General features: G+C 43.6%; 1 protein-coding gene across 9 annotated transcripts in view; it reads right to left on the bottom strand.

Moving 5' to 3' along the window:
• LOC131913179 (GON-4-like protein) overlaps positions 1–12,227 on the bottom strand; it is a 62,870-nt gene that overhangs the window by 16,006 nt on the left and 34,637 nt on the right. For all 9 annotated transcript variants that reach the window (XM_059265631.1, XM_059265636.1, XM_059265637.1 and 6 more), the window contains 6 exons: positions 11,251–11,354; positions 7,590–7,788; positions 7,039–7,125; positions 5,259–5,427; positions 3,513–3,657; positions 1,535–1,685 (listed from right to left, as the gene is read on the bottom strand). In XM_059265631.1, coding sequence (XP_059121614.1) covers positions 1,535–1,685; positions 3,513–3,657; positions 5,259–5,427; positions 7,039–7,125; positions 7,590–7,788; positions 11,251–11,354 — 855 coding nt within the window. The remainder of the gene's footprint in view (positions 1–1,534; positions 1,686–3,512; positions 3,658–5,258; positions 5,428–7,038; positions 7,126–7,589; positions 7,789–11,250; positions 11,355–12,227) is intronic.

The raw sequence follows: 12,227 nt of genomic DNA, 5'->3' as shown, positions 1-12,227 counted from the left end.
AGGACAGCCAGAGCTACACAAAGAGATCCTATCTCAAATAAACAAACAAATGAATAAATAATAAAAGAATAAATGGGACAGGCAGTCGGCTTGAGCATGAGAAACTGAGTTCACATTGGAGAAGGAAGAACAGACTTTCTCAAGTTGTCCTCTGACCTCATGTGTGCTCATGCCCCTCCCAAGGTAAGTAAGTGTTATTTAAAAAAACTTAACAATCGGGGCTGGACAGACAGTTGAACAGCTGAAAGTGCTTGCTGCTCTCACCAAGGACCTGGGTTCACTTCCAAAAACCCACATTGGGCAGCTCACACCCACCTGTAACCACAGTTAATAGATCCAAGTTCCCCGATCCTCACAGGCATACACATGCTGCACACATACTCAGGCAGACAATAGATATGAGAGAACAAATATGAAACACACACACACATACACACATATTTTAAGTAAATGTATAAATAAGGAGAACTAGGAATATGGTTTAGTGATTGCTCTACTCCTACCTATGAAGAAGGAAAAAGGAAAGGAAGGGGAGGAAGGAGGGAGGCAGAAGCAGGGAAAGGGAGCAAGGGAGGAAGGGAGGAGTCCATGACTGAGGTTATTAAATGAGATCTAAACCCAAATCAACAAGAAGTCAGTTACAGACCTGCTATGTAACAAGGGGTAAGCACACCACCTTCCAAAACTGTGGGTCACAAGGGAAAGGGATCAAACACTTTCAGAACTAAAGCCTCAAAAAAATGCCTGACTCTTTAAACCATTTAAATCTTTTCTCCTTTGTTTCTTTTTATTTACTTTTCTCTGTTTAACTAAGATACTGTTATGGAGCCCTGGAGAGTCCTGAACTCACAGCAATTCCAGAGTCTCCATCCCCTGGGTGCAGTGATCAGGGCCGCAACACCAGCCTGGCTCACTTGACTCCTAAGTATATTCTGCATAACCCTGACATCAATGTCTAACGGAAAGCAGCACGGGAAGCTGGAGAGGGGGCTCGGTGGTTAAGAGCTCCTGCTCTGATAGAGGACCCAGTTCGGTTCCCAGCACACATGCACCCATGTCAGGTGGCTCACAAGGACACATGACTACAGCTTAAGGGCTCTGGGCCACTGCACACACTTGCACACACCCACACACAGACACAGGCTTAATGAAAAAACAAAACAAATCTTTCAAAACCCCAAAGAAAGCAGCACTGTGGAGGTTTACAAACGCAATGCTGTCTACCTGAGAAGGTTAGAGTAAGGAGACACAATATGGCTAGAAGGAGCGAGGACTTGTGGAATCCTTTGACCTGAATCATTTCTTACTCAGGGAACTATCCGTAAGAGAGGCTAAGATGAAGGTACTCCAGAGCAAATTAACGGATCAATGTTACAAAGGAAAGAGCAGGACGAACCTAACACAGTGGGAGGAATTATCCTTTAAACTAGTCTTCCTTTGGAGGGACTTCCTGCCTTCCCTGAGAGCGGAGAGGAGGAGAAAGGGCTGGGTGCTCCTCTGCAGGAGGCACAGGAGAGCTGCAGCAAACACTCACTTTAATCACGTTGTTAGGAGCTCTGTTCTGGTTGAGGTTCTTGATCCTCACCGTCAGCTGGTGAGCGGTCTTACAAGTTACAAGGTACTTGCTGATTAGAGGTTTAGGGAACTCAGTGCCTTCGAAGTGCTTCAGTCCTAAAGCTAACAGACTGAGAGAGAAGCAATGATACAACCTAACTTCACAGACCTTTCTTCAAAAGAGCTCTCCAAACTGCTCATGCTTCACGAGCACTTTCTATACCTTCAGGTATTTACAGAGTACTGAGTATTTTAAGAACCAAACACCAAGGGTCAATGGCATAGGCAAGACCCTGGATTAATCCCAAGCACTGTTAAAATAAAATTTCTTTAAGTTCTTTGCACAAACATCCTTGGTGAGGCCTTGGGATAAAAACACGGAAGAAACAAAAACAGCCACTAGTACACTCTCAATACCCAGGAGGCGGTCAAGACCAGCCTGGGTTCATGGCACAACCCTCTATCAAAAAACAAGGGCTGTAATGTCTAACTCATGGGTTACAGTGCTTGCCTACCATACAGAAGGCCACAGGACTGAACTCCGGTGCCCCCTAGTTTAGTTTCAAAGATAACAGAATCAGGGCTAGAGACATGGCACTGGCCAAGCACAAATGAGACTGGTCGCATTTCAAAACTAACAACAAAAAGAGCATAGCATGTCACAGAGTGAGCTGTTCCAGGCATGGTGGCACACTCCTGCATTTCAACCCTGGGGAGGTGGTGAAGGAGGAGCATTGCTTTAAGCTGGAAGCTAGCATGTGCTACACAAAAACACTGCTGCATCCCTCTCCCTAAATAAAACAAAACAAAAAAGCAAAACTCTACTACCAAAAACAAACAAACAAACAAACAAAAAACTTGTTCTTAGGATGGAGAGGCAAGAGGATTCAAAGTTCAAGGCTATCTTGAGTAACATGACCTTTTCAAGTTCCATGATGGATACATAAGGGTCTGCCTCAGACAATAATAATGAATAAATCAAAGAATAAAGTGACAATCTGAAGTCCTAATTTTTCTTTTTGTTTTTGTTTTGTTGTTTTGTTTTTCACGACAAGATTTCTCTATATAAGCTTGGCTATTCTGGAACCTACTAGGCAGACCAGGCTGGACTCAAACTCATAGATCCACCTGCCTCTTCCTCCCAAGTGCTAGGATTAAAGGCATGAGCACCAGCCCCTGACAAGGCCTTGTGTTTTTGAAAAACCAAATTATAAAATTATTTCAATTACTGAAGCTCTATCAGAACGCCATGAGAGACCTGAGGCAGTAACTCATACAGTTCCTAGCAACACGAAGCCCAGAGTTTAACACCCAGCACCACATACACCGGGCTAATGGCTCACATCTGTGGAAACCTTTTAGGAGGGAGGAGGAGGGTCAGAAACTAAAAGGCCAGGAGGGTAAAACAAACAAGAACCACTTTGGTCTTTGGGCTGAAGGACAATAGGTTAGAAACTTCTTACTCTGAAGATCTGCTTTCAGTACTACTACAAGCCTGGCTTACAATAAACAAAAGATTAAACAATGCCTTTAAATGCTTCACAAATGTGTGTGGAGGGCTGGAGAGAGGGTTCAGGGCTTAGGAGCACAGCCTACTCTTCCAGAGGAACCAGGGTTAGATAACAGCATCCACACGGTGACTCACCACAGTGCAGAACTCCAGCTCCAGGGAATCCAAACCCCTTTGCTGGCCTCTGTGGGCACTGCTCTGCACATGGCGCACAGACATACAAGCAGGCCAAACACCATATACATAAAATGAGACAATAATAATAAAGCGTTTTAACCACAACATGTGTGGCATCTCCTGCAAAAGACACTGCGGAAACTCTGTCCATCTACACGGCTTTTCTTTGGTCTGTGTCCTTATCATGCACATCTTACTTCACCTAAGCTTCTCAAAAGCAACTGTCTTGTCTTTCGCTAACACATGCTTTTGATCCTCACAGTAAACTCACTTGTCCTCAGCCTTGGTAAAGATGATCTTATCCCGAGGATTATTTGCCTTCAGTGAACATATTGGAAGAAGCTCTGGATACATGAAAACCTTGTTTGTGGCCAGGATCCAAGCAACTTGCTTTGGCAAACAGGGAAATTCACTGGCTGTTACAGAAGAAAAAAAAATCTGTGATCAGTACAATGCAAGGACCAAAGAGCTTCACAAAAGTGTATACATCCATTTCAGCACTTAAGCAGAGATCTTCTTCTCTGACTTGACCCCCTCAAGTTTCCAGTCCTTTCAACCTAACATTGCCTAACAGGAGCTGAACCAAGCTGATTCCCTTTTCATTCCTGTGTGGGACACTTTATCCACTAAGACAAGAACATAGGGCAACCAGAAGTGCCCACATACACTGTTATCCTCAGACATCTTTTCATCCCTTCTCTCTTTAAAAAGCTTTGCAAGACAAAGGACTTCAGCAAGATTTTTGTTCTGCCAAAATTATACTTTGTTTATCCTTTTTTACAAATCTGGTATTCTACATGGCAGTGAGAACGTTCAGTACAGAAAACTGCAACAGGGCCTGATGACCTGAATTCAACTCCTGGGACCCACACAAGGTGGAAGGAGATAAACAGTTTCCACAGCTCTCCTGTGTAGTGTAGTGCATATGTGTTCTCTCTCTCTCTCTCCTCTCTCTCTCTCTCTCTCTCTCTCTCTCTCTCTCTCTCTCTCTCTCTCCCTCCATCCATCCATGCATCCATCCATCTATCTATCTATCTACCGATCTATCTCTCCCCCTGAACCCCGTGTGTGTATGTGTAAATATATGAACATGATTTAAAAATACACAGAAACTGCAAGTGACATTCCAACTTTGAATGACATGTTGATTGTGGACTCAGGCTCCAAGTGAGAAATCAACATAGACATTTGTCACACATGTAGGTAGTACTTTACCACTGAGCTACATCCCCAGTCACAAATATTTGATCTTAATGCATCAGACTAAGAACTTAAACATGGGGGTGGGGAGTTGGCTCAGCGGATAAGAGCACTGACTGCTCCTCCAAAGGACCCAGGTTCAACTCCAGACACACACATGGTAGCTGACAACTGTCTGTAACTGCAGCTCCAAGGGATCTGACGCCCTCATACAGACAAGCATACAGGCAAACACCAGTGCATATGAAAGGAAAATAAATAAACCATTAAAAAAAGGAAAAGAACTTGAACATGACCAAACCTTCACAGTTTTGACTTTCATCTTTACCAAACCCCAGATACTTTTCACGTGAAACCTAACACTGTTCCATATGTCATTCAAGTCCAGTTGTTAGCAAGGATTCCTGATTCCCTATTCTGGCTCTTGGCTTCTAAGTTTTACCCTAGCAAAGATATTGTCATGTAATACTCAAGCCTAGAATATAAAGCATAAAATACAGAAAACAAAAATTATAAATATTCTGCACGCTCCATCCTTAAGAATTATACATAGGGTTGGAGAGATGGCTCAGCGGTTAAGAGCACTGGTTGCTCTTCCAGAGGCCCGGGTTCAATTCCCAGCAACCACATGGCAGCTCACAACCATCTGTAATTCAAGTTCTGGTGGATCTGACTCCCTTACAAAGATATGCAGGTCAAACACCAATGCATATAAAAATTAACCAAAAAAAAAGGAATTACACATAAAAAAATTATTAAAGACTTGTCTCTGACTGCAAATCAAAACCTGAAGTTGACTCATTCATTCATCTCCTACCAGTCTTCTTGACTGTTTTATGAGGACTGCAGTCAACGCTGACATGTGTGAAGTCTTCAATGAGCTGCATAGCTCCCATCCAGTTACAGGGTTGGAACAAGGTCTGAAACTTGGGGTTGAACTGCTGGTGAAGGGCGATGGAGTTCTCTGCAAAGGTTCCCAGCTCTTTCTGAGAATAAAGGACACAAGGGACATCTGAGAGGATTCCAGACAACCAATACCACAGTCCTCAAACTCTGAAGGGAAAAGGGCCCTTCCTGCATAGGATTAGAGGCAGGTAAAAGTCTGTATTAATGGATATCATTCCATTATGACTACTCTGCATTCGTCCAAAGCGATTCGGGACTGGACCTACATTCACCTGTCACACTTTGGTTTGAAGTCACTGAACACTCTGCAGTCTTGCAGATGCATGTTACACTCCCAAGTTAGAATCAAATTCAGCAGCAGAGCTGTTGAGAAGTATGCTCAAAGCCCTGGATTTTAACCTCAGCACCAGGGGTGGGGGTGGGGTGAGGTGGGGTTGGGGGGTGAGTGGGAAGGGGGGGTTATATTAGATACACACACACACACACACACACACACACACCCCAACCCAGGCTTTTGAGAGTCTCACTCTGTAGCCCAGGAGAGCCCTGAACTCAGGATCTTCCCTTCTCATTCACCAAAGCACTAGAAACAAAGGGGATTACCACACTCACCTCCTGATTTTAAAGAAATATTTTCTGAAGGTCAGGAGAGATGGCTCAACAGTTAAAAAGTATTTATTACTCTATACAAAACCCACGCTCCATTCCCAGCACTCACAAGGTGGACTAGAACCATTAATAAGGCTAGTTCCAGGGAGATGTGACACCCTCTTCTGGCCTCCACAATCACCAAGCACACATGTTGCCCATATACATACATGTAGGCAAAACACTCATACACAAAATAAATCTAATTATTCAAAATGTTCTGAAATATGCACCAAAAGATAATTTTCTCATGGTCATCCAAATACAGTTAAAAAGTGAACAGACTTTTACCACAAATAAGTTTGGCATATTCAAACACACCATAGAACCACAAAGGGCTTCCTCCAGGGTGCTCTTACCTGAGGGCCCCTCCCAATAGAGAGTTCTTTCTTACCTCCTTTCGCAGATCTACTATTAATTCTACAAGGATGAAAAAGGAGGGGGCGGGGAGAGATGAAAGGGAGAATGGGAAGGTGGAAGGATCCATCAAAGTTTACAAATCTTTCAAAACACTAAAAAACGTCATAAGCAAAATTAATTCTATACTAAACAAAGCTGAGCCTAATAAACAGGTCATGAACTCAACATCCTTAAAAACAGAAGTGTCAAAGGGTGAGAGGACCGGGAGGCTCAGTTAGGAGAGTGCTTGCCTAACGTGCAGGAAGTCCTGGGTTATATCTGCGGGACCCATAAATTGGCCACTGTGGGTACATCCGTAACTCGGCACTTATGAAGCAGAGACAGGGCAATCAGAAGCATAAGGTGAACTACATGAGTCTGAGGCTACCTTGGACTACATGAGACCCTGTCTCAAAAAAAAAGGATCCCAAGATGAGGAGGATGCAAATAAAATGACATTCAAAATGTCTCCTGAGACGCAGTGTTCTATCAAGCATACAGAAGAAGCAGGTACAGTGACCAAACACATCCAGTAGAGATGAGAAACATAGATCACACCCAGTGAATAACATCCACCTGAAAAATGACTTGTCAAGCTAACATCAAACTTAAGTCTTCAGAGTTATAGATGTATGGAACCTTACCAGAAATACTCTGGTGGTGCTGGCCTCGGAGCTGAGGTTGGGGTTGGAGGTGGTGAGAAGGTAGATTTGTGTCAAGAGCTGAACATGCTGGGAAGGAAAAAAACTGACATTTCATAATGTTGCCATTTCAGAAACACAGATCTTACCAAGAAGTCTGCAAATGTATCACACACATCTTGCTTCTCAGAGGGATTAGAGCAGAGCAGGATCTTGGTATGAATTTCTGAGATATTTTCCTCAGAACAAAACCACAAACTCAGACAAACTTGAACCTCAAACTAGAGAGACTAAGACTGAGAGAGGAAAACGCAATACTGACAGTTACTCAAGTTTGAATGCGTGGTCAAGAATCTGAATTCCCTCATCCTGAGAATTACCGAGGTCTTTATCTGCTTTCCTGCTCTTCTCTCAAGGTCTTACGGACTCAGGGTCCTATGGCCCCTGTGTCACGGAAGCAGGACAGCCATCTCTGACTTTACAACACTGCTCACTTTCGGCTTCAGAGTCAAGCTACGAGATAATGCAATCACACGACAATGAGAAAGTCTTGCCTGCTGCATCTGCTGCTGAAGCCTGCTCCTCTGTGCTGCGTCTAGAATCAGCGTCTGATGGACTGTCTCCTTCTGAGGTTTAAGCCTCTCTACTTCAGGCTGTGGTTTGGAGGAAGATTTTTTCATTTTCAGTTGTTCAAGCAGCTCTTTCACTGTCCGGTGTCGTTCATTTAGCAAGTTGGCCAATGGTTCCTCAAAACTATTCCCAACAAGGAAAAAAAAAATCTGTGTATTTTAATAGGTCACCAAATTCCTTGTAATGACATGTGAACCAAGCCTGAACAATGTCCATTTACTTTTTTTGAAATTAATTGATTTTCATTTATTAATATATACTTTCTCCTTTTATATTTTATGTGCATTGGTGTTTTGCCTGCATGTGTGTCTGTGTGAGGGTGTCAGATCCCCTGGAACTGGAGTTACAGACAGCTGTCAGCTGCCATGTGGGAGCTGGGAATTGAACCTGGATCCTCTGGAAGACCAGCCAGTGCTCTTAGCCACTGAACCATTTCTCTACACCATGTCTATTTACTTTGGATCTTTAAATCTCACTATAACCAATATCCATGCTCCTTAACCAAATAATTTCCTCAGACTATTAGGATTACATTCAAATGAAATAATTCTGTTGCCTGAGTAGAGTTTCATGGTAGAGCACAAGTCTAGAATACTTGAAGCCCTGTGGTCAATCTCCAGCAATGCCAAAGAAGATTTTGAATTATCTTCCACCTTCTTTTGGTATAATTACTTGTCTATATGAAACACAGAGAGAAAAATTAAATTAAATTAAAATAAAAAAGCAGTGTAATACACTGCCACAGCAACTGGGACCTCATCATCCTTGCAAGCATTATACCAACACATCTACTCTATGACGTCTTCCCAACATGGCGGAGAAGCTTCCAAAAGCACACCATGTGGTCTCTCATTTACCTTCTACTCTAGCCCTTTCCATTTTGGCTGCCCTTCATTCATTCTTTAAAAGGGAAAGCCCAGGGTGAGGCTATACTTATGTTACATATAGAAAATGCTTGTTTTGTAACTGAGTTCTGGGTTTGATTCCTAGCACCAAAAACAAAAACACAGAAACCTGCCAAAGACTTTCTACAATGTAACAAGAAAGAATGCTAACATCCACAGCAGCTTAGATGAAGAGAAAGAGTGGTTAGTTCAAACATTACTATACTACCTCCATGCAAGTATCTTTCACCCATTCAAACTCCTTTCTGGTGTTGCCTGACCATAACTGTGCATCCTGCCCACAACCGAGCTGTCCTGGAACTCATGTCATAGACCAGACTGGCCTTGAACTCACAGAGATCAGATTTATTTATTTTTATTCATGTGTATGAATGTTTTGCCGGCATGTATGTCTGTGTAATACATTGTGGAATACCAGTTTTCTCCAAGATTCAAACATCCCATCATTGCAGGGAACCTCTCAAGACTGGAAATAAATTACCAAAATATCATCAGGAAGTCCCTGAAACAGACCAGACTCACTGGGTTCCTTCTTCCTAGGAGTAAACAATTAGACTGCTGAGCATCACTCTCACACAAGTAAGCTGCAAACAAGAAGCAGAGATCGTCCAAGCATCCCAACTGATATAAATGGTTTCCATGCTCTATTGGACATCACCTAAATTTTGCTTCAGTATTCCCTTAGCTGCTGAACTGATGTATGCTTAGATTGGACAGTCATGGCCTTCAGAGAGAACCCCTACTCTCTGTAAAAATGTCTCCTTATATAATGCTAACCTTTAGAAGCCTTAAAGATTGGCAAAAGTATTTGGAAGAACGGTAAAATCAGCAAACAAGTTTAAACAAAGATACCCTCAGGACTTAAGGTATTGTATGTTTCCTTTAGTGTTTTATTCTTCTCTCCAATGTTAAATCCAGACTGCAGTTTGCCCTCCCCTCCTAGACCCCTCTCCTTCCCCATGACAGATCCACTCCTCCTCCTATACCTTCAGAAAGGGCAGGCTGCCCTGGGATATCAACCAAACAAGGCATACCAAGTTGAAATAAGACTAGGCACTTCCTCTCATATTAAAGCTGGACGAGGCAACCCAATAGAAGGAAAAGGGTCCTAAAAGCAAGTAACAGAGTCAGAGACAGCCCCCGCTCCCACTCTTAGGAGTCCCACAAGAAGACCAAGCTACAAAAGCATAACATATCTGCAGAAGCCCTAGCTCAGACCCAGGAAGGCTCCCTGATGGTTGGTTCAGTCTCTGTGAACCCCACAGCCCAGGTTAGTTGGTTCACTTAAAAGGATTGTGGGTGAAAACTCAGTGCAAGAGGTAGGTTACTGCTGTATGAGCTAGTTAGTAGTCAAGGATGCCCTTGAGGCTCCATAAACCATAAATGCTGCTAACTGCTGTCCAGAACTACATAGTACATTCCTTTTGCTAAAGACTCTGCACACATCTGTCACAGGACATACAAAAATCTAGCTGTCATGGAGTTAGAAATAGCCTTCCTGGAGGCTGTCTTTATCCTAGGTCAAAACTACCATGCAGGCTGTGTGTGGAAAATTATCACCAAAGGTGCTGCTCAGCTATGAAGTCTAAATGATACCCTATCAGCATGACAGGCAAGATGCTCCTGCTTGCGGTACAACTAGTAGCTTGCCACTTGGATTTAAGACCCAGCTCACAGGAGGAACTCATGTTAGGCCCTGTAAGCCAGGACAAAGTCTTGTGGCTGTGGAGGTCATAGGCTCCAGGGTCAAGGTAACTGCTCTGTAAACGGACGTGATATACCTGATAGACCGCCTTTTCATGATGGGTGTTTATGTCTACATGTAAGGTTGCTCATGTGAGTACAGGTACCCAGGGGCCACAAGAGGCTATCTGTTACAGGTGATGGCACCTGACGTGGGTGCTGGCACTGAACTCTGGTCCTCTCAAAGAGCAGTCTGAGCTCTCAACCTCTGAGCCATTTCTCCAGACCCTTGGTTTTTGGTTTGGTAACTGATTTGGTTACCAGGGACCATTTCAGGAGTGAAAACAACAGGGCAATCAAGCTCAGATTCCCAGTAGCTGCCAGAAGGAGGGAGATGAAGAGAAAGAATGAAAGCTGTGCCCTTTGGAGCCCAGGAAAGCATGCTCAGCAATGCACATTAACAAGCAGTCGAATGGGTGTGTCTAAGTGGGTGGGGAACAAGTGAAAACGTCCACAGAGTCAGCAATCCATGCTTAGGCTTTGGGCCAGCATCAGGAGATAGAAGCAGGGAAAGGAGGGGGCTGGAGTGATGGCACAGTGGTTAAGAGCACTTACTGTACCACTTCCTGTTCATGCAGAAGACTGAGGTTTGACTCCCAGCACCCAGTGGCTCACAACTATAACTCCAGGTCCAGGGGATCCAATGCCACCTTCTAGCATGAAAGTGATGCTCAGCCACATATGCACTTGCATGTAAAGGCTGCTCTCAGTGCCAGCTTTGATTTCTCTCCCTTCCCAAACAGATACAGTTCTGTCTATAGCTGTACTGCCCCATAACAAGGAGACCTTTTGTTTGCTGGTTTGTTAACTAACTCACCTCTAGGGCTAAACAAGAGGGTGAGAGAAGATTAATTATAATTTCTTCAAAAAACAACCAAAACTATCAAGCCTCTTCAGAAACATATTATCCCTTCTTTCTACATCTCAGCCAGCATACCGTAGGGTTTGAGGGGTGTTGAAGTCTGGCCGAGACTCTGGAACACGCTCCTCTTCCTCAGGGCCATCTTCTTCCATATTGGAGAATCCCATTTCATCTTGGAACTGTGGGCAAATGAAAAGGAGGGTTTTCTTAAGGGAATGTTCCTTATGTTAGTCTCTCTAGTGATAATAAGCATTAGCAAAACTAGAGAATTCAGGAGTGTTAATAATGTTGGGATTCGGGCTGGAGAGATGGCTCAGAGGTTAAGAACACTGGCTGTTCTCCCAGAGGTCCTGAGTTCAATTCCCAGCAACCACATGATGGCTCACCTATAATGAGATCATATAGATCATTATAGATGGCTCATCTATAATGAGATCTGGTGCCCTCTCCTGACCTGCAGGCATACATGGAGGCAGAATGTTGTATACATAATAAATAAATAAGTCTTAAAAAAAATAATAATAATAATGTTGGGATTCAAAAGAGACCCTAAGAGGGGAGTTGGCTCAGGGGTTAAGAACACTGGCTGTTGAACAGGACCCAGAATCAATTCCCAGCTCCAACATGGCAGCACAAACGATCTCTCACTGCAGTCCAGGGAATCCAATGCCCTCTTCTGACCTTCACAGGCACCAGGCATGTGGTACACAGAAAGACATGCAGGAAAAACACTCATTCACATAATGAATAGTACTTCCCATTGTTCTCAAAATGCAGAGTTGTGGAGCCCAGTCAAGAAGGGTATATCTACAAACATTCTTGGCCTCAGGGAATACAGAGGAAGAGGGAAGGGAGAGACTGTGAGCCTGAGAAACAGGGAGTGTTGCTAGGAGACCATGTCTCCTAAGAATGTCAGAAGTTGCACCAATGAAGTCTTACCAACAGGACTGCCTGAACAGGAGCTGCACAAGGAAAAGAGCAGGCATGCTAACATGGACAGGAGAAAGCCCAAGAGGCCTCAACCCTACACCAAGAACTTCGACAATAAGGAA

The sequence above is a fragment of the Peromyscus eremicus genome, chromosome 6 (assembly GCF_949786415.1).
Source record: "Peromyscus eremicus chromosome 6, PerEre_H2_v1, whole genome shotgun sequence".
In the NCBI taxonomy this organism is placed as follows: domain Eukaryota; kingdom Metazoa; phylum Chordata; class Mammalia; order Rodentia; family Cricetidae; genus Peromyscus; species Peromyscus eremicus.
Note: the sequence above shows the minus strand (reverse complement) of the source record. Positions and strands in the feature narration are given on the sequence as shown.